The sequence below is a fragment of the Rousettus aegyptiacus genome, unplaced genomic scaffold (genome assembly GCF_014176215.1).
Source record: "Rousettus aegyptiacus isolate mRouAeg1 unplaced genomic scaffold, mRouAeg1.p scaffold_m13_p_4, whole genome shotgun sequence".
NCBI lineage: Eukaryota > Metazoa > Chordata > Mammalia > Chiroptera > Pteropodidae > Rousettus > Rousettus aegyptiacus.
This window is the reverse complement of record NW_023416307.1, coordinates 71,582,082-71,606,654: the sequence shown is the minus strand read 5'-3', so window position 1 is coordinate 71,606,654 and position 24,573 is coordinate 71,582,082. Positions and strand designations below refer to the sequence as shown.

Genomic DNA, 24,573 nt, shown 5'->3' with positions numbered 1-24,573 from the left:
CTCACGAATTGGCAGCATCAGTAACTTCTGGGAGCCTGTTAGAGATAAAAATTCTCAGGCCATACCTACAGAATTAGAAACCCAAAAATCCCTGTTAGAGCTTGGAGCCTTGTTGGGTGATCTGGGTTGAAGTGCTAGACCCCTAAAGACCTTTTGAGAAAAGATTTACAAATCAGTGGCTCAGAAGCCTTGGGTAGAAATTTCCTGTTGGGAAATTCTGCATAAATACATGCTTTATTTTAGACAAAGATAACACTAGTCAAGAAGAATCCTTAAAAAAAATAATAAACAAGGAAGATTATTTTCTGCATAAAACGAATCATAAATGTCATCTTTACAGATGCTCCTAGGAAGGTGTTTTCTCTAGTTTCCACCACACTCTGCTTATGTCTAACAGTTATAATGCCTGATAAATAGTATTTGTCTACATGTCTGCTAGTCTGCAAGCATCATCAAGGCAGGAATGCTTTCTGATCACCTCTGCAGTCTCTGAACCTAGCCCAATGCATGACACACATTTAATTGCAGTATTTGTAGGCCGAATGCCTATTCCCCCCTATATCACTTCTCAAGACAGGAACTCCCATGTCTGGAATTCTCTGTGTCCCATGCCTCAGATGCCCCTTTGCTAAGCATGTAGTAGTGTGGATGAAAAGGGGCTCTATTGTAAATCTTACAAGTATAGTGACCAAAAGTAACATTACAGGGTGATGCTACCATATATTCCTAACTGGGCAGGTCATAGTGTATAGTCACACTCCAGGTATATAACTCTTTAGTAAAAGTTTTATTTTTGCCTTGAACAAGCCCTGCCCATTGTTTTTGTGCAACTAGGTTAATACACCTTTGAAATGCCTCTTTCTCAGACCCTTCAGAAGTGGAAGAATAACAGCCCTCAAAGAGGTCACATAATCTTATTAGCCATCCTATAATCCGATCCCCATCTTGCTTTTTCCCACCTTCATGTAATCTTCCTTATGTTCTCTCCTTAATTCCAAATGTATAAAAGAGACTGCAAAGCTGTCATTTTGGGAAGCATTTTTCTCAGTCTATTGAGATCTTGCTTCCAGGCCTGTCTTATGTCTGCACTGAATAAATTCTAATAAACATTTATACAAATTTTCTACAGGTTTGGGTGTTCTTACATCAACAGTAGGTTCTCAATAAACTTACAAATAAATGAATGAATGAAATCATGACATAAATATCAAATTCCGTTCCCATTGTTTCCATGATCAATTCACATACTATAAAGTTTTACTGAGAATAGGTAGACATAGGTTGATGTCGAAGGCATTTTTGTTGCACTAAGACTTTGATTGCAAGACTATCTGAGGTTAGAGCATTTAGATTGCACAAGCTCCTTCTGTAGAGATGAAGAAAAGCTAGCCCAGAAAAAGATATACATTTATTTCAGACATTAAACCTGAATTTTGACCAGAATTCATTTTATTATGTCTGAACTGTCAATGCAAGAAATATCGAAATCTGTAGGGAATTTTTATGAGTTTATTTGAGCCAAACTGATGATGTATGCCTGGGAGCAAGATCTCAAATGCTCTTGAGAATAACAGCTACAGCTTCTTTTATATATTTGAAATTAAGCAGGGCATATAAGGAAGATTACATGAGAGTGGCAGAAAGCAAAGTGGGTCTTGGATTACAAGATTCTGTGCTTTCTTAAGGGTGCTTACACCTTTGAAGGGTATCACTTCAGGCATTTCAAAGATGCATTAACCTAGATGGACAAAAACAAAAGAGCTTGCTTAAAAACCTTGCACTAAAGAAGTTATAGACCTGGGACATGACTTCACCCATGACAACCTGCCCAGTTAGGAATTTATGATTTTTTGCAGCACCCCTTTTTTTATCCACAGAACTGAAAAACACAGTTTTAAAATAATGACTAATCATATTACATACTTACATAATAAAATATTAAGAAATGCTGAGAGCTGTATGGTTCTAGAAACAATATGGTGATTTTATATTAAATCTGTCATCATAAATTTGCCATGCAATTTTTTTCTTTAAATACATTTCTGATGACATAAGTGACATCGCTCTCCAATCTTCTATATTCATGGGTGATTTCATGAAAGGATCTCAGCCTTGGTTTTCTAACTGGATATATAGAGAATCAAACCTACGGTAATTTTCTTTTTTGTTTAAAGTGGTTTTGGGAGATAGATTACTAAAAAGAGTCTTTCCTCACAAAAACAAGGTTGCTGAAATTTGTTTAACTATTAAGTAACTATAAACATCTTTATTGCTGTTTTTATCTGATTATTTAATATGTTAATAATTAAGATACAGCTAGGAGAAGGGTAAATTTCGATCTTATTTGCCTAGAAATCTTTCCTTCTTGGAACTCAGATTAGCATCTCCCAAGGTACAGTTGAGGAAAGTTTACTCAATTCCAAAAGCAAATTTTAATTGTTAACCAACATTTATAAAGAGAGAATCTAGGAAGGCCCACAAGATGCTGCAACAGACTGTTTTTACCTGTTAGGCAACTGCTGAATGAATTTTTTTAAGGACGGTAAAAAGAGCATAATTTCTACTAGAGAAAAAGTAGAAGTGGAAAATTTGAAGTTTAGTTTGAAAATTACAAAAAGATTAAAGACATAAATGAATCGTATTTTATCAAAATTCAGAAACCTTTTGAATTAAGTGATACTTGTTCTCTTCAGTTTTTTTCTTTGTATGTCAGAATCAACTGAGGGATTTCCTAGCAAAAGCTTTAGATCCCTCCCTTCCCCTCTGCTAGATGAATGTGTGTGCTGGGGCTTTGGACCTACCCAGGCCTAGGTTTAAATCTGGTTTCTTTCTCTTTTTTAATCTCTACATTATCTTGATAATATTGAACTCCCAGGTTTGTTACCGTTAAATGTGATAATGAATGCAAAGCCTTTCATTATCCTCATTGCTCAACAAATTTTACTTTATTTCTGCTTCATCTGACCTTCCATGTCAGTCCAGAGCTTTTATTCATTTGGGGCTGCTATACCCTGCCTTGTGTTATCATGAGGCAGAACAGGTAGTACAGGGACACTTCCTCCCCCTCTAGGATAGGGCACTGAAAATTTTCCTTTCTTCAGCTCTTCCCTTGTTTTAGCCCCAGTGAGGGTGATAAGCCAAAACTGGTCTTTTCCAGCCTAGACTCTGTCTTTGGCTAATTATAATATCATTTTCATCTCATCTGCATTGCAAATACTGTAGATCCCTCGTGCACCTGACACCATGACTGTTTCAGAAACACCATATGAGGAAGAAAAAGTGGGAACCAAGTTCCCCACCTACTGGGAGATAACAACCAGGCTATGCCAGCACCACGTTTTTCTGAGTTCTGCCTCTGTGAGAACAAAAAGTTCATAACTAGCCATGTTGGTGTGACTCTCACCGGATTCCCCCTCCACGAGTGAGCACTTTTGCTTTGATAACCCTTACGCTTTCCTGCTTGCTGCTTGTCTTGCCTTTACATTCTTTCTTGCAGAATAAAATAAGAATCTGGTTACTGGATCCCCAAGCTCTCCAGCTATTCGTCTTACCCTTGAATTCTTTCTCGTGGAATAAGACAGGAACCTTTCTGGCAACAAGAAGATTACTATTGATAAGAATTTGTCTTAAACTTCTTTATATTTCCCCATATACCCCCTACTATTAATATTTAGCCTTCCTCCATCTCAAGAAGGTACCCAAGCTTTGGTGTTCTGCTGGCTTATGACTTTTCTGTTACAAGGTAAAGCAGAAATTGACCATATCCCTAGAAGACAACTCAACTTATGTTGCTTTTGCTTTCAAAAGCCTAGACTGATGGAGACAGAGAAGGTGGAGTCCACTGCTGTCTTTTGGTTTGGTGGGGTGGGAGGTGGGGAGACAGAGTGTTCTCAGGAAAAAGGGAAAAGAAGTCTAAGTAAAGTTTGGGAGATTTATCCAAGAAGCCAAAGTAAAAGAGTGAGCTGTGGGTCCTTCGGGTATTATCACACAGATAGGCATGAGATGTCTAACGGGGTGACTCAGGAAATCTGGGCCTGGTGTGAGAGGAATAAACACTATGTGAGAGGGGAGCGCAGATGGAATGGAGACGAAGGACTCAACGAGATGATGTTTGAAGACTCTTTCAGGACACCATTATTTATTAGGACATAAGCTCCAGGAGAGCAAGGATTTTTGTCTGTTTTCCTCAACGGGCAAACAGTATTCCTAACAATTTGAACAGTGCCTGGCATGTAACAAGCACTTAATACATATGTGTTCAATGACTGAATGTGGAACGTGTTCGTGATATAAGGGATGGAAGTTCTGCTGAAATGGGAGCAAAAAAGGACAAGTTAAGGATGATTCTGAGATTTCAAAGTAGGAGAAGAACATTATCAGTAAAAAAAAAAAAAAAAAAAAAACGAGTAAGTTAAGACAAAAGGCTGATTATGGTGGAAGACTAAAAATCGAGTTTTGGATTTGTTGACTCTGCTTTTTGTAACGTACTCACACACAGTGGGTGCTGATAAATACGTGTTCAGGAAGCAGTTGGAGGTACAAGCCTGAGAATTAAGATTTCAACAATTTGGCCTTGTCAAAGACACCCACTCATAACTAAACGTGAAAGATGTCTCAGGAACACCGTCACATCTGCCCGAGGGGAGATCCCAGCTATGACACAGCCTTTTGTATTCTTAGAAGAATGGAAGGAAGGAGTGGTGGGATAGGGCCAGGATGATTACATGAGAGCAGATTCTTTTGACAACACCAAGAGGAAACTTGACATTTACCTCCAGCAGAAATGCTGATATTTTCCCATGGAAGCATCCACTTTGCAGGCTCTTGTTTCTGATACTTAGTATGTACGGCTGGGTTAAGGAAGGTCTGTTGCTAGGGGCTTTCACTAAAATTTATCAGAGGAAGGGTTTTTGGAGGGCAACATGTGGGAACTGGGAAAAAGTTGTGAAGTAGCAATTCTGTTATATGGACAGAGCTTTTTTTCTTCTTCTTTTTAAACCCTAGGCTTATTCAGCTAGTGTTTCAGAAATTCCCAATTATGCTGATTGCCAACCTATGTGGTAAGAGAGACTCAATCTTAAATTATCAGGATGGCTGTATCAGTTCTTAAAATGTGCTGAGCCAGGAGCCAAATCAGTCTCCATTCATAACGAGACATGGTATCTGTCTCTATTTAGCTTGTTGTGCCCTTGACTAGACCTGCAGTTCATAATTGCCCAGAGCCAGCCGGAGTAAATCTAATTCTGATTTCAGGTAAAGTCAGCCTATAAAAACACTGCTGAGTGATTCATAAACATATCAACAAAAGACATGACCTTATTTCACCTCCTAGTTGTACGTAATGTCTGAAGATGATCACTAGTTTACTATGTACAGTAAGGCAGCATCTTAAAATGCATTTGTTCAGTTCTGTGTATCTGAAAACAAAAGCATTATTCCTTGATAGTTACCTGCAATGACATCTTATATGAAAAATAAACGTACTGCTATGAAAAAAAAAAAAAAAGACCGAGAATTCAGAAAGTAGTCAGAGCTCGAAATAAAAGGCTCCCAAGTGTCTCTATGGAAGTGATGAGTGAATGTCTGAGAAATTTCAGATCTAGAATAACTGTGTGTGGGGGAGAGAGGAGGACTTAACTGCAAGGGATATGCACATTTTTTAAAGCAATGTACAAAACAATTCATGGATCATCTTGGAGTCAAGTAAATTTTAGGGGCAACTTCCAAATATTCGGTATTAGAGTTTTATTGTTTTCCATATTGTGAGTTAGAATTTTGTCTGAGAGATTTTAGGCAACAGGACTCTTGGCTCTAAAAGACCCAAGAAAATTCAATGGTAGTTAGCTTTTTAAATTATAGCCCATTCCAAAATTTTTATCAGTTACACAAAATTTTGTGAATCCTAAATCTAGGACCTATTTGACTCGGTTAAATTAATTTATAATGTGATAACCACAGAGGCATAAAATTCAATCCTGTCTACTCCCATATCTCTCTCCAAGCAAAAACAAAATTACACATGCTTCTTTCTAGTTCCTTAGGCAGGGATTCAGAAGATTCTCAATTTCATGGAATAATACTAAAATGACAATGAAGATGAAAATGATCGGTATTTACCACCTTTGAAGACTGCAGATGGATGGTCAACATATCACCATGCAGTTAATATACTTGTGATAATTAGCAGTCATGTGTAGAATTTGGAAAAGCTGCTGTCAGCATGGCATTCTGACTACAAAAATAAATTTTAAAAGCACACAAAAAGACACCTAAAAACAAAGATTATAGTAAAACAGATTACTAGTTTAAACCACTGGGAAGCAATTATCAATTTTAATCCATTTTATTTCTACTTCAGCTGTTCACAAGTGGTTTCTGTATTACTGATACTGGTTCTCTTGCATTCACAATGTTCTGTAGTATATTAAACTTTTCCTAGTGAGGAAGAGATATAAAGAATTGAAGTTTTGAATTGCATGCTCTTGGGAAGCTGCTTGACATGTTTCTCTGTGATGACCCTGGTGCCATTACAGTTACTGCTTCTGCTGCTATAATTACCTGAAAAAATGGGATCTATCCCTCAAAGTGAGTTCAGATGTGAAAGAGAGAGCTGAAAAGCGAGGAGAGATGATAACTAGGGGAAGGTTTCAGTAATCTATAGTCTATGAATCCTTGGAGAAAACATTCTGACTTGGGGCAGCTGGAATGGGAACGATGGGAACTGGAAGTGACTGCAGTCCCACTTCAGCTAACAGCTTGTTACCCACGCACAAAAGGCTAATTATGGCTTCCATGGATTCCTATTTAATTTATCATGATTGTGTTTTCTCGAAATGTCACATGGTAGCATATTAGTCATTAACTTTCTAACATCCTTCATCTCCTGAATAGAAAGGTACTGTGTTCTGGGTGTGAAAAACAGGGCTTTGGAGTTTAATCTGGGTTCTAATCCCAGTTTTGACACATAATAATAGTTCTGGACAAATTATGAAATTTCTCTGAGTCTTCTATTCTTCATCTGGAAAATGGGGATAATGAGATTTAGCTCACAGGGTTGCTGTATTTAATAAATAATATAATCTATATAAAATCAGTTAGCATATAGCAGTATAATAAATATGAGCTCACATTCAAGTGTATCTAGTGGCCTCCACTTAATCCTTTTTTCCTCTAGTCTCTTGTTGTCCTTTCGTTTTTCCTCAGGTGTGTTGGCAAAATGCTGGGAGAGGTTCCTAGGTATACACAGTCAGTGGTTCCCGTGGACCTTTGAGAACCAATTTTGTATCTCGGTGTCTCTTGGTTTGACAAGTCATTCTCTTAAATATTCTTTGATGATGTGAGAATGCCCTGTGAGTTTAGAAGTAGATGAGTTCCTTTAATTCTGAGGTCTAGGACAATAGAAACCCAAAACATTGTCTTTATCAAAGTTCTGATGAAAAGGGTGCACAATCACCCCTTATAACATAGCTTTGTTATTACTTCTCAGAAACACCATTGATATCCCATTTCCCAACAAGTAAAATTCAATTTCACATTTCTCTAAGCAACTACATGTGAACATTTCTAAAATGTGAAATGTTTTGAAAAAATGTCCCCTCCATTTACAAATAAATAGGTGCTTGTTGTGCAAACCAAACATTCAGAAATGTATAATTTAGAAAAGAAAGCCCTCCCATGAATGCATCCTCCCGAGGTGGCTAATGTTCACAGCTTGTTTTTATTCCTTCAGATACTTTCAGTGTGTGTGCCAACATAAGCTATATTATAACTATCATTATTATTTCTATTATTTTTTATATTTAACTATTACAGGAACCTACTAGGCAGTCTGTTTTGCAATGTACTATTTAAATTTAGTAGTATCTTGGACATTATTCAAAGATATTAGATATAGGACTTGCTCATAGTTTAATGACTGAACAGAATTCTATAGTATACGTGTATCCTGTAATTCCAACCCCTTTTACTGGATTACATTTAGATTATAAGCAATATCTAAATGGCAATTATTACACACAACATCGTAAAACTGTGCAAGGAAATCTGTAACAGAAGTTTCTATCAGTTGTATTTCTGCATCCAAATATATAAATATTTAAAGTTGTAATATTTTTTTTGCTAAAATATCCTCCAAAAGGGCTGCACCAGTTTGTACTCGACCGATAGCACAGGACAGTACTAGTATATACACGATGAGTTTTAATAATCATAATTTTTACCAATCAGTGCAAATTATACATAACAAAATTTGGTTAGTGAAATCAAGACTGCAAATCCACTAGCATGTAAGCTCCATGGAGGCAGGAATTATCTGTTTCCTTCGCTGCCATATACATGCTTAGAAGTGCCTGGGACATAGTAGGCATCCATATTTGTTTAATTAAGTAATATTTGTTTTATTTTTCTCTTTAGAGAGCTGCTTGTCCATGTAGTTCACCTATTTTTCTATTAAATTCTTTTCTTTATTCTCAAAGAGCTTTTGGTATAATAAAAAAATTAAACATTTGCCATGTGTTGCAAATCCTTTTTACATCTTGTCTTTTTACTTTGTTGTGTGTTTTGCCATTTAGAAACTCTACATTTTTATGAAGTTGAACATATTAACCTTTTTCCTCAAGCTTCTTTCATGCCTATTTTTTTCCCACTGCAAAATAAAAACAAGATTCACATAGGTTTTCTTCTTATTCTTTCAATGTGGCCATAAGGGTTTTATTTTGTTTTGTTTTCACCTGATATTTCTTTTTTTTATTATTACTAAAATTTATTGAGGTGAAATTGATTAATAAAATCAAATAAGTTTCGAGTGTACAATTCAAAAGTATGAAGTTATGGCTCTATTTGAAAGAACTAAACTGCCTTCTACTAAAGTAATAGTTTTTTTCACATTGTAGACAGTCATAGCTTGCTTGCTTTATTTATTTATTTGTTTGTTTGTTTATTAGAGTTATAGCTTTAAGTTGGGGTTTAGACTGCTTCAGCACTGTGGCTTATTCTTTTTGAGATGCTCTTCAACTAATCGCTTATAGGAGATAAAACCTCAAGACAGGTAGAAATGGGCTGGCAGGTTCTTCACCTAGAGTTGGAGAAAGGATTAAGAAAAAGGATTAGTTTGGGCAACCTCAGTCCTGAACCAGATATTGTTTAAAACTGAACAACTCAAGTCTTGAGAAATGTTAAGAAAACTTTTCATTTTTAACTTACACATTAGTGAGATTATTAAAAAAAAAAAAAAGTGGTATTTTGTCACTTCCTGGGCATTTCCAATCCTGGGGTACACCTTCTATGATCTGATGTGACTGTCTTGATGAGAGCACACGCCAGTGAGTAGGTCTCTTCGTGAAGTACAGTCCTACATCAATCATGCCAAGAAAGTCTGTACTTGGGACAAGATATAAGAATTTAAAGGGGGGGCCTGTTTTGGGGGTGAAGAAGAAATACTACTTTCTTTAACCTTACCCTAGATTATGAGTCTACAGGTGCTGAATGGCAGGCACCCCAGGGTAGTCTGGGGAACCTAGTTTTTGCCTGTCCCTGGGTATGCAGAGACCATATCTCATGAAACAATGCCATTTTAATTCAAAGAGATTGCGCCATAATTGAAAAAACAAACCTAGTAAACAGGGTCAGCACTATATGTACACTGCCTAAATATTATGAATTCAGGGGCCTTTAAAAGACCCTGCACGTTCCAAGAGCTCTCTCCTATTTCTAGACTCTTCCTTCATACCTTATTAGAATTAAAAAAAAAAAAAAGTAGAAGTACACAAAGGCTGAGTTAAATATATTTACATTGTAAAAATGATGCAGGACAGGGCAAATTTCCCTGGGTGGGGGAAGATTGTTGTAGCCACCAGCCCCTGAAAGATATACAGACCACCAGAAATCAGTGAGTTGTAGGAAACACATTCTTTATTCAGCCAGCTGGGTCTGCCAGGGGTCCGCAGACCCCAAATTAAGCAGCTCTGAAATATAGAGGTACAGGGTTTTTAAGCCCCAAATCCCATTCTTCATTCTGTCTGAACATAAAAGTCTATTTTTCGTCTATTTACTAACTGTCAACCCACAGGTCAGTTGTGCAGGTGAGGGTACAGAAGCAGAAAGCTTATTGTTAGAATGTTATGTTCCTATAGGTGACAGCCTATGTTCCCATGGGTGATAGCAAAACTGTAATTTTCCAGCCAGCACAAGATCAAGCCCTGCACAGAGAGAAGAAGAGGGTCCCTTGGTGGAGAGTGCATAGAATTCAATGCATATGTCGAAGGTAGAGTCAAAATGAAAGTTTATTTGAAACGGGTAACACTAGACAGAGTATGGTCTCTTCTTAGAGGCAGAGAGTGAGAGGGACTAAGAGAGTGGAGGAAAGTGAGAGAGACAGACTAAAGGGTACCAAGAGAGAGAAAGACAGTGAGAGGGACCCCTGAGTGTTCAGGAAATTCAGTTTGCATGTCATTCTTTAGTTCTTTTGAGTTACATTTCAAGACTTTGTTTACCCATTTCCTTTGATATGGATATACAGTGAGGAAGGGGAAGGGGAAGAGTATGTAGCCTGAAAAGCCTGATGCCAATTCCCAGTTTTTAATTTTTGGTTCCCCGTGATTTTAGCCATAGGGAATGAATGATTTTACTTCTGTAGGGCAGCCCCTTAAAGACTGTTGTTCCTGTGTCTCCTTCCACGGGTGTGGAGAAATGGGTTGTTAGCAATCCCAGCAGAAATCTTTGTTCTGAATGTGTCCTCGTGGACTGGCTGCAGAGTTGATCAGTATATTGCAGTCTCTGAATGTAGTTTGCTTTAACACTTTAATTCTCTTGCCTCTTCCCTATATTAAAAATATTTCCCCCAAATCAATTACCAAAAGCACTAGAGAGAGGGCTAAAAACCTATAAACCCATCACCCTACTTAATTCTTTATCGCCTTTCAAAGGAATTCAAAACTTTTACATAGTTGAAATAATGTGTCCATACAATAATATACCCTGCATTTTAAAAAAGTAAGGTTTCACAAGTCAAAAGCCCCTGCTCCAAATAGCTACATAGTAGCATTATATCCTGGAAAAAATTCTGATTTTAGTCTTAGGTACTTTCATTTGAATCACAGCTCCAATATAGGTGCTTAACTTCCTTATTCTGTTTCTTCATTTTAAAATGAGATTATTCTGGCTTGTGGGATGGATGGATGATTCATGGGAGGCAGCTGACTTACGCTGGGCAATCATCAGTCGTTAATATTCTTACTTTCTAAAATGATGGTTTTTGTGACAAGTACTGGGCCAAGAATTCTTTATCGCATCCTCTATTTCAATCCTCCTAACAACCCCAGACTATAATTGCATTATGACACTTTACATGACAAAAAGAAGTACACTGAGGTTAAGACACTTGCCCAGGGTCACACAGTAGGCTAGTGGATGAGGTTGAATTTGAACTAGATTAGGGTGAACAGTGGCTTTTGGGCCACTACTGAATATGAAGAAGCACAAACATCACATACAGTGGATGGCCTCTCTCAGCAGATCCCAGGAGAGCTAACGAAATGAGGTATTGCACTGGCTTAATTCTGAAGCCCACCAGCAAGAGAAGAATAATAAGGAACCCAGAAGGAACTAAGAGTGCAAAGTAACCTCAAGATAAATTGGTGCAGATGGGCAAATTCCTCAAACATTTTTCACTACCCTGAAGTCTGCAGAGCCACCTTTAAAATAACAAATTTGAATGTGTTACTTACAAGGAAATTTGAAGAAGAGGAAAGGAATAAGGATTTTCTGAATTCTCTCTCTCTTTCTCTCTTTAATTAGTAAAACTGGAAAAATAACAAGTGCTCCCTCTAAGGCTGTTGTTAAAATTAAAACAAATATCAGAAGGTCCGTCACAAAAGAGGGACTTTGTTTCAGTGCATGACACATAGTCCGATTTGAATTACACCCAAGTCTGTGGCTCTTCTCTCTGGATCATTTGATGGCATGTGATTATGATGCTCAATGCCCAAAGGCTGGAGCTTTTAATTGAATGTTGTTAGACAATGAATTATTTCACAAACACTGAACTTTAAAAAGTATTCAGATCTATCCAAGTGTGAGGACATTATTAACATATGTTTTCCTTAAGGAAGAGCTACTTTAAGAAGAAAAGGGGAGGGGGAGCGCGCGTCCCACTTCGTTCTCCCTAAAATAACATTTCCAAAAGATAAAAAGCACTAGCACATTCGTCTTTGAAGGGCAGAATCCAGGAATTCTGGAGCTCTCTGAACACCCCTCCCTTCCTCATAGAGACCAAACCGCCAAGTGTCACAAAAGTCCCCGGGAGCGCCAAGCAAATATATTTACTTCTGCCGCCCGCCAGCCCAGCGGGGAAGGGGAGTACCCGGGCCGCCCCCCACTTTCGCCTGGGCAGTTTTCCAAACAAACCAGGGCGGTATGGGAGTGTCTTCTTGGCTGTGGAACTTGATCCTCCTACCTTGTCCTGAAGCCACCCGCTGCTTTTCCCTGGCCCTGCCTTCATGCTGATTTTCCTGCGAGGGCGCGCGGCTGGCGTCCGCCCAGCCCGAAAGGTAGGGGATAGGCTGGGCTCCTGCCTCGCGGCTCCGGGGACCAGGGAGCCCCGCAGCCTCCCTCTCCGCATAGCACCTTCGTCTGCGAACCTGGGGGCGGCGGCAGCCACCATCTGGCGCCAGCAGCCGAGCAGGAGGCGCTCCCCCACGGCTCGGAGAAGCTCGGCGCAATCGCGGGGATCTGGACTCAGTGCGGCGGAAAGCGCCGGGCTGGAGGGCGCCGTGGACTGAGGGTGGCCGTGCACCCTTCCCGGCTCCCCGGCCAGGTCCGGGGCGGGGGAGCCCGAATCATACCCAAGCCGCCCCTGACCGGTGCCACCTTGCTCCGGTTTCCGCCGGCCGCGGGTGTCGGCTGCCGGATGCTGCAGGCGCCGCGGAAGGGACAGCAGCCGGCTTGGGGCGAGCGGCAGCGGCGGACCGAGCGCAGCTCGGCCGGGGCGGCGGAGCCCCGCACGCTTCTGCGGTCTTCGTCCCTGGGCCTCGGCGGGTAACTCTCCTTGGCTGGCTCGCGGCGGGTGTGCATTGAGGGATGAGGGAGGTCGAGGGTGCGGGGAGACCGAGTTCCCGACCCGGGTCAGGGCGGCCTGGGTCTGCGCTGCGGAGACCCTCGGTTTTGCAGCCTCTGAGACTGTGTCGGAGAGGGGGACACGCTGAATCGACTGCCCCTCTGCGCACTCTCCCAGCCCGGGAGCGTCGCGTGCGTTCTTCCCCGACGCGGGGTTTAGGAGGTGCGGTGCACCGGACAGGTGCCAGCCCGAGAGGGGCGAGGAGCCCGCGGGCAGGCGGAGGGGCGCTGGGAGCCGAGAGGACTTTGCTCTGGGACCCCACTTACTCTAGTCGCAGGGGAGCTTGGGCGCTCGACAGGACAGACCAACAGGGGTAACGGGCTCCTCGCTCACTATTGTTTGTCTGTAAAGGGATCTGGACGCGAGCAGGGGCGAGAGGTCTGCACGGTTCTCGTCTTTGACCGTAGAAACAATTTCCGAGAGACCTTTCTTCCCGCCGCAGTAGAACTAGATCTAACAAAGCAAGGCAGTTGGGGGAAAGGGCGGAGCTGAGAAAGTCACAGTTTGGCCTGCCGTTAGTTTTCAAGATAAAAGAGAAAAATACTTGTCATTTTGAGGCTGCTTCCTTCGGAACTCCCTGGAGGTTTCATTATTCTTGTGTACTGTTATTTTGGGTTAAAAGAAAATTTATAGAAAACGACTTAGGGAAAAAACAAACAAACAAACAAACCTAAAACGCCTCTTTTATGATCTTCAGTAGAAAGGGCGGGGAAAGAGGTTGGGGCTTGCTGTTCCAAGGTAATATTTAAAAACTGGGAGTGGGGATGAGAATCGTGAAGGCTAGCATATCAGAAATCACACAAGCCACAGATTCTTAACTCAAAGTCACATGTGCTTTAGGAAGGAAGTCCCCTGAGTGCTATGATTAAGTAGATAGTTAAGGAAACTCTGAAGCTGGGCCAGATGCTCCTCGTCCTCCTGGGCCCTAGAGCCCCAGGTCCGCACAGCTCTTCAGATCCCCTCTACTAAATTGGACTGGATATTTGACTTTCTGGTGTCAACATTTTCCTCCCTGAGCTGTAGAAATGAAACTATCATTTTATTTACATGGAGATGTTAAATATTTGGAAAGATCTGGTCAGGCTGCCAGGTTATTTTCCGTTCAAAAGCATGCCAAGTTGACATTTGTAAATTGTTTTTGAGATGCTGCCTTTTCCTGTTACCAAGAACTGCTTTTCATACCAAAACCTACAAAAGAGACACTCTTAGATCGATATCTCGTTGTTGTCTCTGAATAAGGCTAAGTACCTTGGAAACCCTTTACAGAGAATAGTTTATGAGGAGAGAACTTTTATAGAGATTCTATATTACCTGGATCTGGCTTCATACACTGTCAGTCTTTAAAGGAGGGGATGGATGAGGTCTTTTTTTTTTTGCCTGATGGGGCTTTCTTTGAACAGTATTTTTACCACACCTGCAAATGTCACAGTCCCAGATTGTACTGTGTCTCCTCATAATGGTGCAATAAAAAAAAATAAGACTGCTATTTTGGCTATGTTTCTCAGTAGATTTGTTGGAAATACTTAATTTGTTCTTATACCCAAATCAATGAAAATCTTTGAGGCCCAGAAGGGAATAGACAGTATTGGCAGAATAATGCCATTAAGAGACATATCACTAAAAAACATCAGTCTGTCTTTTGTGAAAACTGTAATTCTCTCGTTTTCTCATTCTAGGCTTAATGGTGGCCTTTTTCTTCTGGTGGAGATACTTGTGTATTCCATAAAATGTGGAATGTGATGGGAGGGAAGTGAAATAATGCTGTTTCTCATGTTTTTCTGATAAGCATCACCTGCTAACCATGCAGATTACCACTTGGCTTCTATGAAAATGTTGATTTCATCCAGTTTTTGGGGCCAGAGATCTGTTTAGCATGCATTCTAGGTGCTGCTTATCAAAGAGGTGAGGAAAGCATGAAACTCATGCAGCACCCACTGTGCCCCCCAGTGTGGTCATGAATATGCTATTGTATTAAATCTCCCAACAACACTATGAGACAGAAATGTTTAGCCCCATTTTACAGTTAAAAAACCTGAGACTGCCCTGGATTAAGTGACTTAGGATGGATCACATGAAGATCTGCTTCGTTTCTGCCTTAAACCATGCCAGGAAGCCTCCATGGCATACATTGCTCACAAATTCTTCCATTCTTTGTGTGTGTCTTTCTCCTTCACTGTGCACACACTCCAGTTGTATATCCTCTGATCTGGATACACTTTCTAAATTACCCCTTAGGCTGGCCTTGAATAGGTGGTCTGCATAACCCTTTCCTTCTGATAGCTTCAGACTTTTATCAATTAGGCATCTTCTATCTTCTCCACATTTTTGACATGACACTTAGGTGTGCTGTGTCCAGCCAAATTCAGGAGGTTATGTCATCACCAATGCATTGTGTTCCAAAAGTTCTTTTCATTCTGAATACAGTTTCGCTGAAGTTCCTACTCATTCTTCTTGCCTGGAAGAAGTCTTCCCAGGGCTACACTCCCATCCTCATAGACGAAATTAACCTCTCCTGTTTATCTAAACTACAGTGGATGACAGTACACATCACAATTTCCAAGAGAATCCTCATGGGTTAAAAAGAAAAACGTATTTGATTTGAAGTGGGCTTGATGTATGGAATAGAATGTATGCGCTCAATGTTACAGGGTTTCAGCAGGAATTTGTTTTTGTGGTTTCTTATCAGGGTTTCAGAAGTACAGTTCCCTCACCTTGGGAATCAGTAGTGTCTCAGACTTGATCAGGACCTTGGCTGCTATGCTGTTTGGTTAAGAAGGGGTGAGATTCTGGGGGTGAAGTTTTGAGGGTAAAAGAGAATAAAGAGCAGCAGGATCTCAGTCTCTTCCTGATGTCTGTATCTCTTTTTCTTGGAGCGCTTTTGGTCATCTGGTGTGGTGGGGTGGGGGGGCAGTGGGGAGCTTACTTTACTGCCACAACTTTCTGTATCTGGCCAGGGGCTTCTTTCTTCCAGGACCATTGGGAAAGAGGAAGGGGAGAACAGCCAATCTTTAAGAAATTTTCTGGTCATGAACACTGAAGCTGACTGAAAAGGTTCTCCTCTTCCACCAATCTCTCTCTCCTTTATACCTCAGACACAGTGTGCAAATGGCACCATTTTGTTCAGGAGCATGTAATGATGGTCTTTGAACAATGATTTACTTTTTTCTGGCAGAGAAGGGAAAGATCTGTAGGAGATGAGGAGAATAAGGCTTCCAGAGGAGGAGATGGCAAGGAAAGTAGAGACTGTATCAAGGGAAGCAAGGTCAGTCTTGCCTTCTACAGGTTATAGAAGCAGATCTGGAGTTGCTATGGCTGGCTGTGGGTCACAGTCGGGTGACAAGGGAACAGAGAACGGTTTTTCAGTGGATCATTGGTGACATTCTGTGTGGTCATCCATAATGTGAGACTTGAGATTCAACCAATATTTACTGAGTTATCATGTAATAGGAAATGTTCTAGATGCTGAGGGTGGGGATAGGGCATGCAGTGTTGAGCAAAACAAAGACCCTACTCTTACAGAGCTTATTTTTGTGTGTGTGTGGGAAATTGAGTCATTAAACAAGATAGAAATAAATGAAAAAACATCTTTTAGATAGAATGAGTGTTACAACAACAATACAGCTTGGTGTGTGGTAGAGAGAGGATGGTGGGAAGCTACTTTAGAGCAATCAGAAGGGTTCTCTGAGCAGAAATATTTGATCTGAGATGTGAATGGTGAGAAGGAGCCAGCCAAGTGAAGCGCAGAAGGAAGAGTATTCCAGGCAGAGGAAACAGCAACTGCAAAGGCTCCTGAGGCATGGATGAGTTTGGGGTGTTTGGAGAACTAGATGAAAACCGGTGCAAAAGAGGGAGAGAAGAGGAGATAAGTCAGTGAGGGAGGTGGGAGACAGCTTATGTGAAGCCTTCAAGTCAGAAAACAGTTTGAACTGTTTTTTAAAATTTAGTTTTTAAATTTTATTTTATTAATTTCAAGTATATAGTGCATTGGTTAGATATTTATTTAGTTTATAAAACAATCCCTCTAATTGCTCTTTCTCTCCTCTGGCTCTCCAGCTAGCCATTACATTCCTGCTAACTGCATTCCCTATGCTGTGCTCCCCATCTCTGTGACCATCTAGCAACTACTAATTTATACTACTTTGACCCTCAACTATGTTTTAATTGGAAGGGGATGCTATTGGAGGTTTTTAATTAGAGGCTAATTCAGTCTTCACTCAGTGAGCAATGGGCTTTCCTGACACACGCACGTGTGTGCGCGCGCGCACACACACACACACACACACACACACATTTTTCACTCTCAGTTGGTTTTTCTTCTCCCTGTTAGTTGGCTATTACTGATTTCCCCTTCTTTGTCCTAGGCCAGTGCCTGGGAAGATCCACACAGAGAAGCAGGGCTCAAAAGACTCTGCACAGTGTTTCTCCTATTCTTTGAAATAAATTCATATTCTTATGTAGTTTCTCATTTATTCATAAAACTCTCCAGCGCTAGCTCTGATTTCTCAACCTCTCTCCAGACTGAATATCTAGTTGTCTTTAAAAAGTCATTGGCTTAGCCGAATGACTTCTGAAACTAGATACTAAAAATTAATTGTTTAATCAAAAAAAAAATTACAGTTGATATCTTTTGGAAGACAATGATCGTTGCAAGAGATGATGATCTAAATACCTTGCCTTTTCCTGAACTCCTGCTCCCTCTCACCCAGACCCTCTATGAAGTCTGCTATGGAAGGTTTATTCTCTTGTAGAATACAATTTCAGTGGAAATGGATTCGTAATATTTTTCATGGGAGTATACTATGCCTGAGAACTTTCATTTCTATTGCTTTTTGAAGATGATCTTAGCAGTATTAGAGTAGCTCCTAAATTATGAAAGTTTATGTCCGAATTGATATCCTAGCAGCATCCATTTCCCAGAAATGAACAGAAGGTGCCAGCATGTTATCTTTAGATTCCAGGGTAGCTCAGCACCAGTATATTCTCTGGGGAAGCTTGGTACACTCCTTAGAGAACAAATTGTTTTTGTGATTCTTTAACCAGATGCTCATTTATTAATTTACATGCTTAATACCACTAACATACATAACGATTCACTTTCAGCTTTTATACCTTTCTGATTGATCTAGAGGCATAAAATCTGGAACACATTTCTATTTAAGAGGGCAGCAATGATGTTTTCTCTTCTTCACCCCTGTACCTCTTGTTATCTGGTGCAATGTCCAGAACATTATAGATCAAGAAAACACTGGCCAAATGACTCATTCAGTGTCCGTGGATTGACTCACAATCTTAATATATTAGCTCAGTTATAACATCTTTATAACTGCTATGATCATCTTTATAACTATTAGGATTATCAATTGGTCATCTCAAAAACTTTACCCATTGGAGAAAGCATATATTCCATCTCTGTAGATTTGTATATATTAATTAAAACCTTTCTGGTTTTGAAAATTTCTTTTTGAAAATATTATAGTGTACTTATGCTGATAAGTAAGGGACTAGAATGTAGATGTCATCAGATGGATACTCCAAAGTTTGGTTTCATATAAAGTAAACTTTTAGCACATTCATAATTCATAATTTATCAAAATTTGATTTGGGTTAGTCAGGCTTCATTTACATTACTGAGGAAATAAGTGTGACAAGAACGTGAATAACAAAATCATCTCCCTCTTTAATAGTACCACGAACATCTTTACATCCATAATTTTACGCACTTGAGTAGGCAGAGATTTGCTTTGCTGAAGTTCCAATGCTTATTATGGTATTTCTTAGGTTCTAATAGATATCATTTAACCTAGTTTGAAACACAAACAAATGTCTTGAGAGTAAAAAGCCCTCTTTATCAAGATTGCCAGAACTTTGTACAACTCAACGACAACAATAACAACAACAAAATAATCCAATTTAAAAATTGGCAGAAGACCTGGACAGATATTTCCCCCAGAGGAAATACAGATGACCAATAGGCATATGAAAAGATGCGCAAGGTGATTAATTTTAGGGAAATGCAAATTAAGACCACAATGAGAGATATCACTTCACACCTGTCAGAATGGCTATTAATAGATCAAAGAACAAGTGTTGGCAAGAGTGTGGAGAAAAAGGAACTCTCATACACTGTTGGTGGGATAGTAAATTGGTACAGCCACTCTTGAAAATTCTGAAAGTTTCCCAAAATATTAAAAATGGATCTACCTTTTGACATAGCAATTACACTTCTGGGTATTTAGCCAAAGAAAACCAAAACAATAATTCATAAAGGTCTGTGCACCCCTATGTTCATGGCAGCACAATTTACAATAGCCAAAATATGGAAGCAACCTAAATGCCCATCAACAGATGATTGGATAAAGAAGTTATGATATATACAATGGAAAAATATGAACTCTTACCATTTGCAACAACATAGATGGACATAGAGGTTATTATACTGAGTGAAATAAGTCAAAGAAAAATACCATAAAATTTCACTTATATGAGGAATCTAAAGAACAAAAAGAAGAAACTAATCAAAAGCACAAATATAGAGGACAATCTGGTGACAGACAGAGGGAAGGGGAGTTAAGGGGAGCTGGGAGAATGGGTTAAAGAAGTACAAATTAGTGGTTGATAGATGGTCACAGGGATGGGGAATACAGCATAGAGAATGCAGTTAATAGTAATGTAATGGTTAGGAGGAGAGCCAGGGGAGATAAAGAGCAATTAGGGGGATCGTTTTATAAACTGTATAAATGTCTAACCAATGTATTGTATACTTGAAACTAAAAAAAAAAAAAAAAAAAGGAAAGAAAAGAAAGAAAGAAACAGAAAAAAAGAAAAATATCAATAAGTTTGTCTTGAAAAAAAGATTGCCAGAGCTGGGAGGAAGGGGGAAGTGCCTGGCAGAGGGAACTGAGAGGCAGTCATGCAGGAGAGGGGCCCAATTGTCAGCCCTTGGTGAGACTCTTAGTGACAAAGTTTCTCACAAAGGATGATATCTTCAGAGGGCATCTTCTTCGTTAATAGAGATATTCTGTATTCATATTTTAAAAATTATAAATATTTAAAGTTTCTGCCTTTTAAGTTTGTCTTTTCCTGCCTTACAAAGACATGAAGAGTTCCCTCCCCTGCTCCACCACCCGATTTTAGTCCTCAGGTTGGTTATTTGCTCACTGTTTCTGACAGCTTGGTGGAGTTTTCCTCTTAGGAACTATTCTGTTGGAAATATTTAGGCCAGCACCATGAAGGTGCTGCTTCTATTAAAATAATAAAATAACATAATAAAGTATAAAATAAAAATGCTAATATAAAATATGATATAAATAAAATAAAATATAAAATAAAATGAAATAAAATGCTTTTATCCAAATCTGTGTGACCCTTTAGTATGCTTGAGTCCTTCATGCATTAAAGGATGGAGGAGGCAGAAATAAGGGAGTATGTACATTTTCTATGTTCAGCATAGAGCCAAAGAATAAAAAGAGATTGGAGATTTCCTTTTATATTCCCTGACTTCTTTTTAAGAGTAATATACAGTAAATATATAATAGATAATATAATATGTAATAATTAATAGAGACATTATAGAGTTATAAAATTGCACCTAAAAATTGGAAAATGGGTCATACAGTTACCTTTAGATGAGGGGAATGAAATAATAATCCTGGCATTCAACTAGGGTGTGAGTGCATTTTTAACTGCTTTTCAGCAACAGCAATTAATTCGATTTATAATTTTATTCCATTGCTAGACTCTGAAAATGGAAGGAACTCTTGCGAATGGTCTTTGTGAGAGAAAGGACACTGTTGTCAAAACGCTGTGGCTATTTGGAACCGATATTCCAAATATATGTCAAAGTAAATTAGCTGATCCCTCTTGTTTGATCCCAGCTGTGCTAGAAACAAATTAGAAGTAATTGGATTTTTTTCATAAGCAGGATGTTAGGAGATATGGGTACTTTTCTGATCATGAAGTTCCTATAAATGTTTTCCTGCCATTGAAGTTTTTGGAGGACAGATCCAGCCCACCTATAGCAAAAAAATCTTTTTTTGCGGATTAGGTGAGTAGGGCTTTTATGCTTTAACTGTGAAATATTATACTTGTATTCTTGTAAAAATTTTTTTACCTGAGCTCTCCACCTATGACCACCAATATTCTTGTCTCCATGCACTTTTTATAAAAACAGGCCTCAAGTGTGGTTTTAATTAGGGATTATTTTTTTTCCTGCTCAAAAATCTAGAGAATCCCACTGTTTTTTTGAGGTTTTCTGCCATTTCATGTCATTAACTTTCTTTTTACTCTTCCATCTGAAACTGTAGTTACTCCAAGTCATCCATTGTTTGATCTTGGGATGTTCTTTCCACTGCATACGCCTTCATTTAAGCCAGAGTATAACCCGTGTTTGTTTTTCAGCTTCATAGTTTATAACTGCATGACTCTGAACAAGTTGCCTAATTTTTGAGCATCATTTTTCTTTTTTGTACATTTGAAATGATGTCCACATTATAATTATTGTGATAATTAGAAAGTAAACATATAGTTTAGCCAGGCTTCTGTCAAATATCAAACATTTAATCAATGTTACTTGCCATTATGATCATTATAGTTCATTATTATAGCTATTATTTTAACTATATTCTTAAAATGTTAAAATTTAACACTCTGAAAAGTCTTTGTGTTTCACAATATCTGTCTCTAATTTTTTCTCCACTTTCCTCTCAGCGCCTGACTTCACTTTGTACTCGATCTACTCGTGTCGTTGTATTCAATTATTCTGCAGTGAACAGCAACAAATATTTGGACATGTATCATGTACCAGGTGCTGTGCTATTTATAACATGGAGCTCTGTGGGCACAGTGAGGGATGCAGTGTGTGTGTGTGTGTGTGTGTGTGTGTGTGCGCGCGCGCGCGCATGTGCGTGCATGTGTGTGTGTACATGTGCACATGGGCTTTTAGTGGAGCTGGGGATGAAATCTGTTTAACAGTACTAAGAGTTTTTAGAATAAACTAGAGTTAAGAAGAAAAAAAACTACTTTATTCAGATATCCATTTAAAAACAGAACATCCTTTAGTTTGAAGTTTTAAAATAGTTTTATAAATATGATTTATAATATGAGTTATAGTTATGCTTATTCTTGAAACAGCTTTATGTATGCTTTTTCTTAGACACTCTGTCCTCATCCAAATGCAAGGTGGGGGTAGAAAGGGAAGTTCTCTTTGAAGTGGAGAATCTTAACATGATTCTGATTTATGGCGGGGAGCAGGGAGGCTGGAAGGTGAGAGGGGAGGGAGGGAGAGCATCCTAGGCTCCTGGAATAGCAGGCACTGAGGCCTGAAACAGTGTGATTGAGAATTGTGAGAAGTTTGGTGATTTTAGAGCATCACATTCCAAGTCAGGCATTTTAGGAGATGATGCAGCAGACAGTGTAGATGTCCGCTAGATCAGATGCAGACTCAAACATACGGCCTATATATTCACATCTTTCTATAAGACTATGCGCCTTATGGATTGTTGGTCTATATAGACAATTTGTAATAGGCAGATTCTGCACATTGCTTCTGAAGTTGGACTTGGATTTACATATAGCATGGAATACATCTTCTTCCATTTTCTGTTTTCAAAAGAAAATGATCAAAACATTAGTAATGGTAACGTGTAATTGATGTTAGAGTTCTCGTTTTTTTTTAAAAAAACCTAAGTGTTTGAAACAGAGATAATATCATTTTGGACTTCTGAACCATGGGGTTTATATGAAATTTGAGAGTAGAGATATCCAAGGAGAACAGTCAGTAGGTTCACTACAAATTCATGGCTTCTTTCAGTGCTTTCCTAATACTTTTTATAGAATAGAAAGCCAATAGAATGGGAAGCTGTTCATCCAATCACAGCTTCATTTTCTGTAATTATGTGCTTGATAATTTATTTGTAAAATTTTGATAAATATATGATTTTTATTTTTTATTTTTGCATTGCAATTAAGTTTTGGCTTCCTTTCTCCCCTCTCATTTTTAAGGAATCCCTTAGTTTTTAATATACTGGTATATTCAGAGTATATACAATATCTGATGTTAAATGTCTGAATTATAATTCTAGAAAACCTTAGATGTTTTTACTCCTGAAATATGTGTTTTGCTAAGTTTGACTGCTGTCCAGTGTATTTTAACTCTGTCTTTTGGTGTCGATTTCTCTTGGTAGGAAATTAAGCAATTAGACACAAAACAACCTAACCACAAGAACTTAAAATTCCCAGAGAATTAGAAGTGAAAGAAAAAAAAAACACTGGAACTTACTTGAACTCTAATTAGCCTGAAAATGGAATGTGTGGGAGAGGTCTGCAGGGAGGCTGGGAAAACAGAGCAAAGCAAGAAGTGTCTGAGCACGTTTCAGCACTGTTGAGGGGAGAATGTGCCCTTAATATGGGTCTGTGCTTACCAAACAACTTTTTACTTATCACCCGTGGATTTGCCTGTAGAAGTTGCCAATCTGCCATTTTTATAGACTTTTTGGCACTTGTATTTTTCTCACTATAAGTGAATTACTTTGCCATTTCCAGTTACACACCAGCCTGAACCAGCGAGGGTGAGCAGCTAGCACTCGGGTTGTGGCCCCTCCTAGATAACGCCCCTCTCCGAGGGTCTACCTGGGTTGCAAAACCCTCTATTTCTTGGGCAGCTCAAGTTCTCTAATACTTTTTAAAGTAAAGTTTTTATGGAAGTATATCAGACATACAGAGGAGTACACACACTGTATGAGTATGGCCCATACATTTCCTTTCAGTGAATGTATCCGTGTAACCTGCCTCTAGGTTAAGAACTAGAACATTATCTGCCCTCCAGATGAGCACCGCATGCTCTACCTCCAGTCACAATTTCCTTCCTTAAATGTAACCACTCTTCAGATTTTCACCACCATAGGGTAATTTTTCTCTGTGTCTCTTTAACTTGAATTAGCCCCCTGGGTATTCTGAATGGCTCAAGAGCTTCTGAGTCCTGGCTGCGGGTGAAGATTGAGCAGCCCAAGAGTGTTATAGTTTGAATGTGTCCCCTCAAAAGGCATGTTGAAGTCCTAACGCCCAGTACCTCGGAACGTGACCTCGTTAGGAAATGAGATCATTGCAATGCAATTACTTAAGAGGAGGTCATACTGGAGTAGGGCGGGCCCCTAGTCCAGTATAACTGGTGTCCTTGTAAGAAACATCCATGTGAAGACAGACCCAGGGAGAACACCATGCGATGCCAGCGGATTGGAGCGATGCATCTACAAACCAAGAAACACCAAGGAGTGCCAGCAAAACACTAGAAGCTACAGAGAGGCCAGGAAGGGTTCTCAGGTTTCAGAGGGAGCATAGACTTCTAGCCTCCAGAGACAGTGTATTATATATGACAAGTGTATTGTAAAGCAATACATTCTATTGTTCTAAGCGACTCCATTTGTAGCACTTTGTCCTTCCGGCCTTAGAAAATGAATACTGAAGGT

The 24,573-nt window shown here is 39.3% G+C and overlaps 2 protein-coding genes across 4 annotated transcripts in view; one reads left to right on the top strand and one right to left on the bottom strand.

The window, feature by feature from the left end:
* The window catches only part of LOC107505649 (translation initiation factor IF-2-like), a 67,242-nt gene that overhangs the window by 32,333 nt on the left and 10,336 nt on the right, over positions 1-24,573 (bottom strand). The window contains 1 exon segment of the mRNA XM_036219661.1: positions 12,452-13,378. Within this exon segment, the coding sequence (XP_036075554.1) occupies positions 12,452-13,378 (927 nt within the window).
* The window catches only part of ST3GAL6 (ST3 beta-galactoside alpha-2,3-sialyltransferase 6), a 66,946-nt gene continuing 54,701 nt past the window's right edge, over positions 12,329-24,573 (top strand). For 2 of the 3 annotated variants that reach the window (XM_036219937.1, XM_016135827.2), the window contains exon 1: positions 12,925-13,032. The gene's annotated coding sequence lies outside the window, so the exon portion shown is untranslated. Of the gene's footprint in view, positions 12,546-12,924; positions 13,033-24,573 lie in introns of those variants that run through there. The other variant, XM_036219936.1, reaches the window with a different exon arrangement.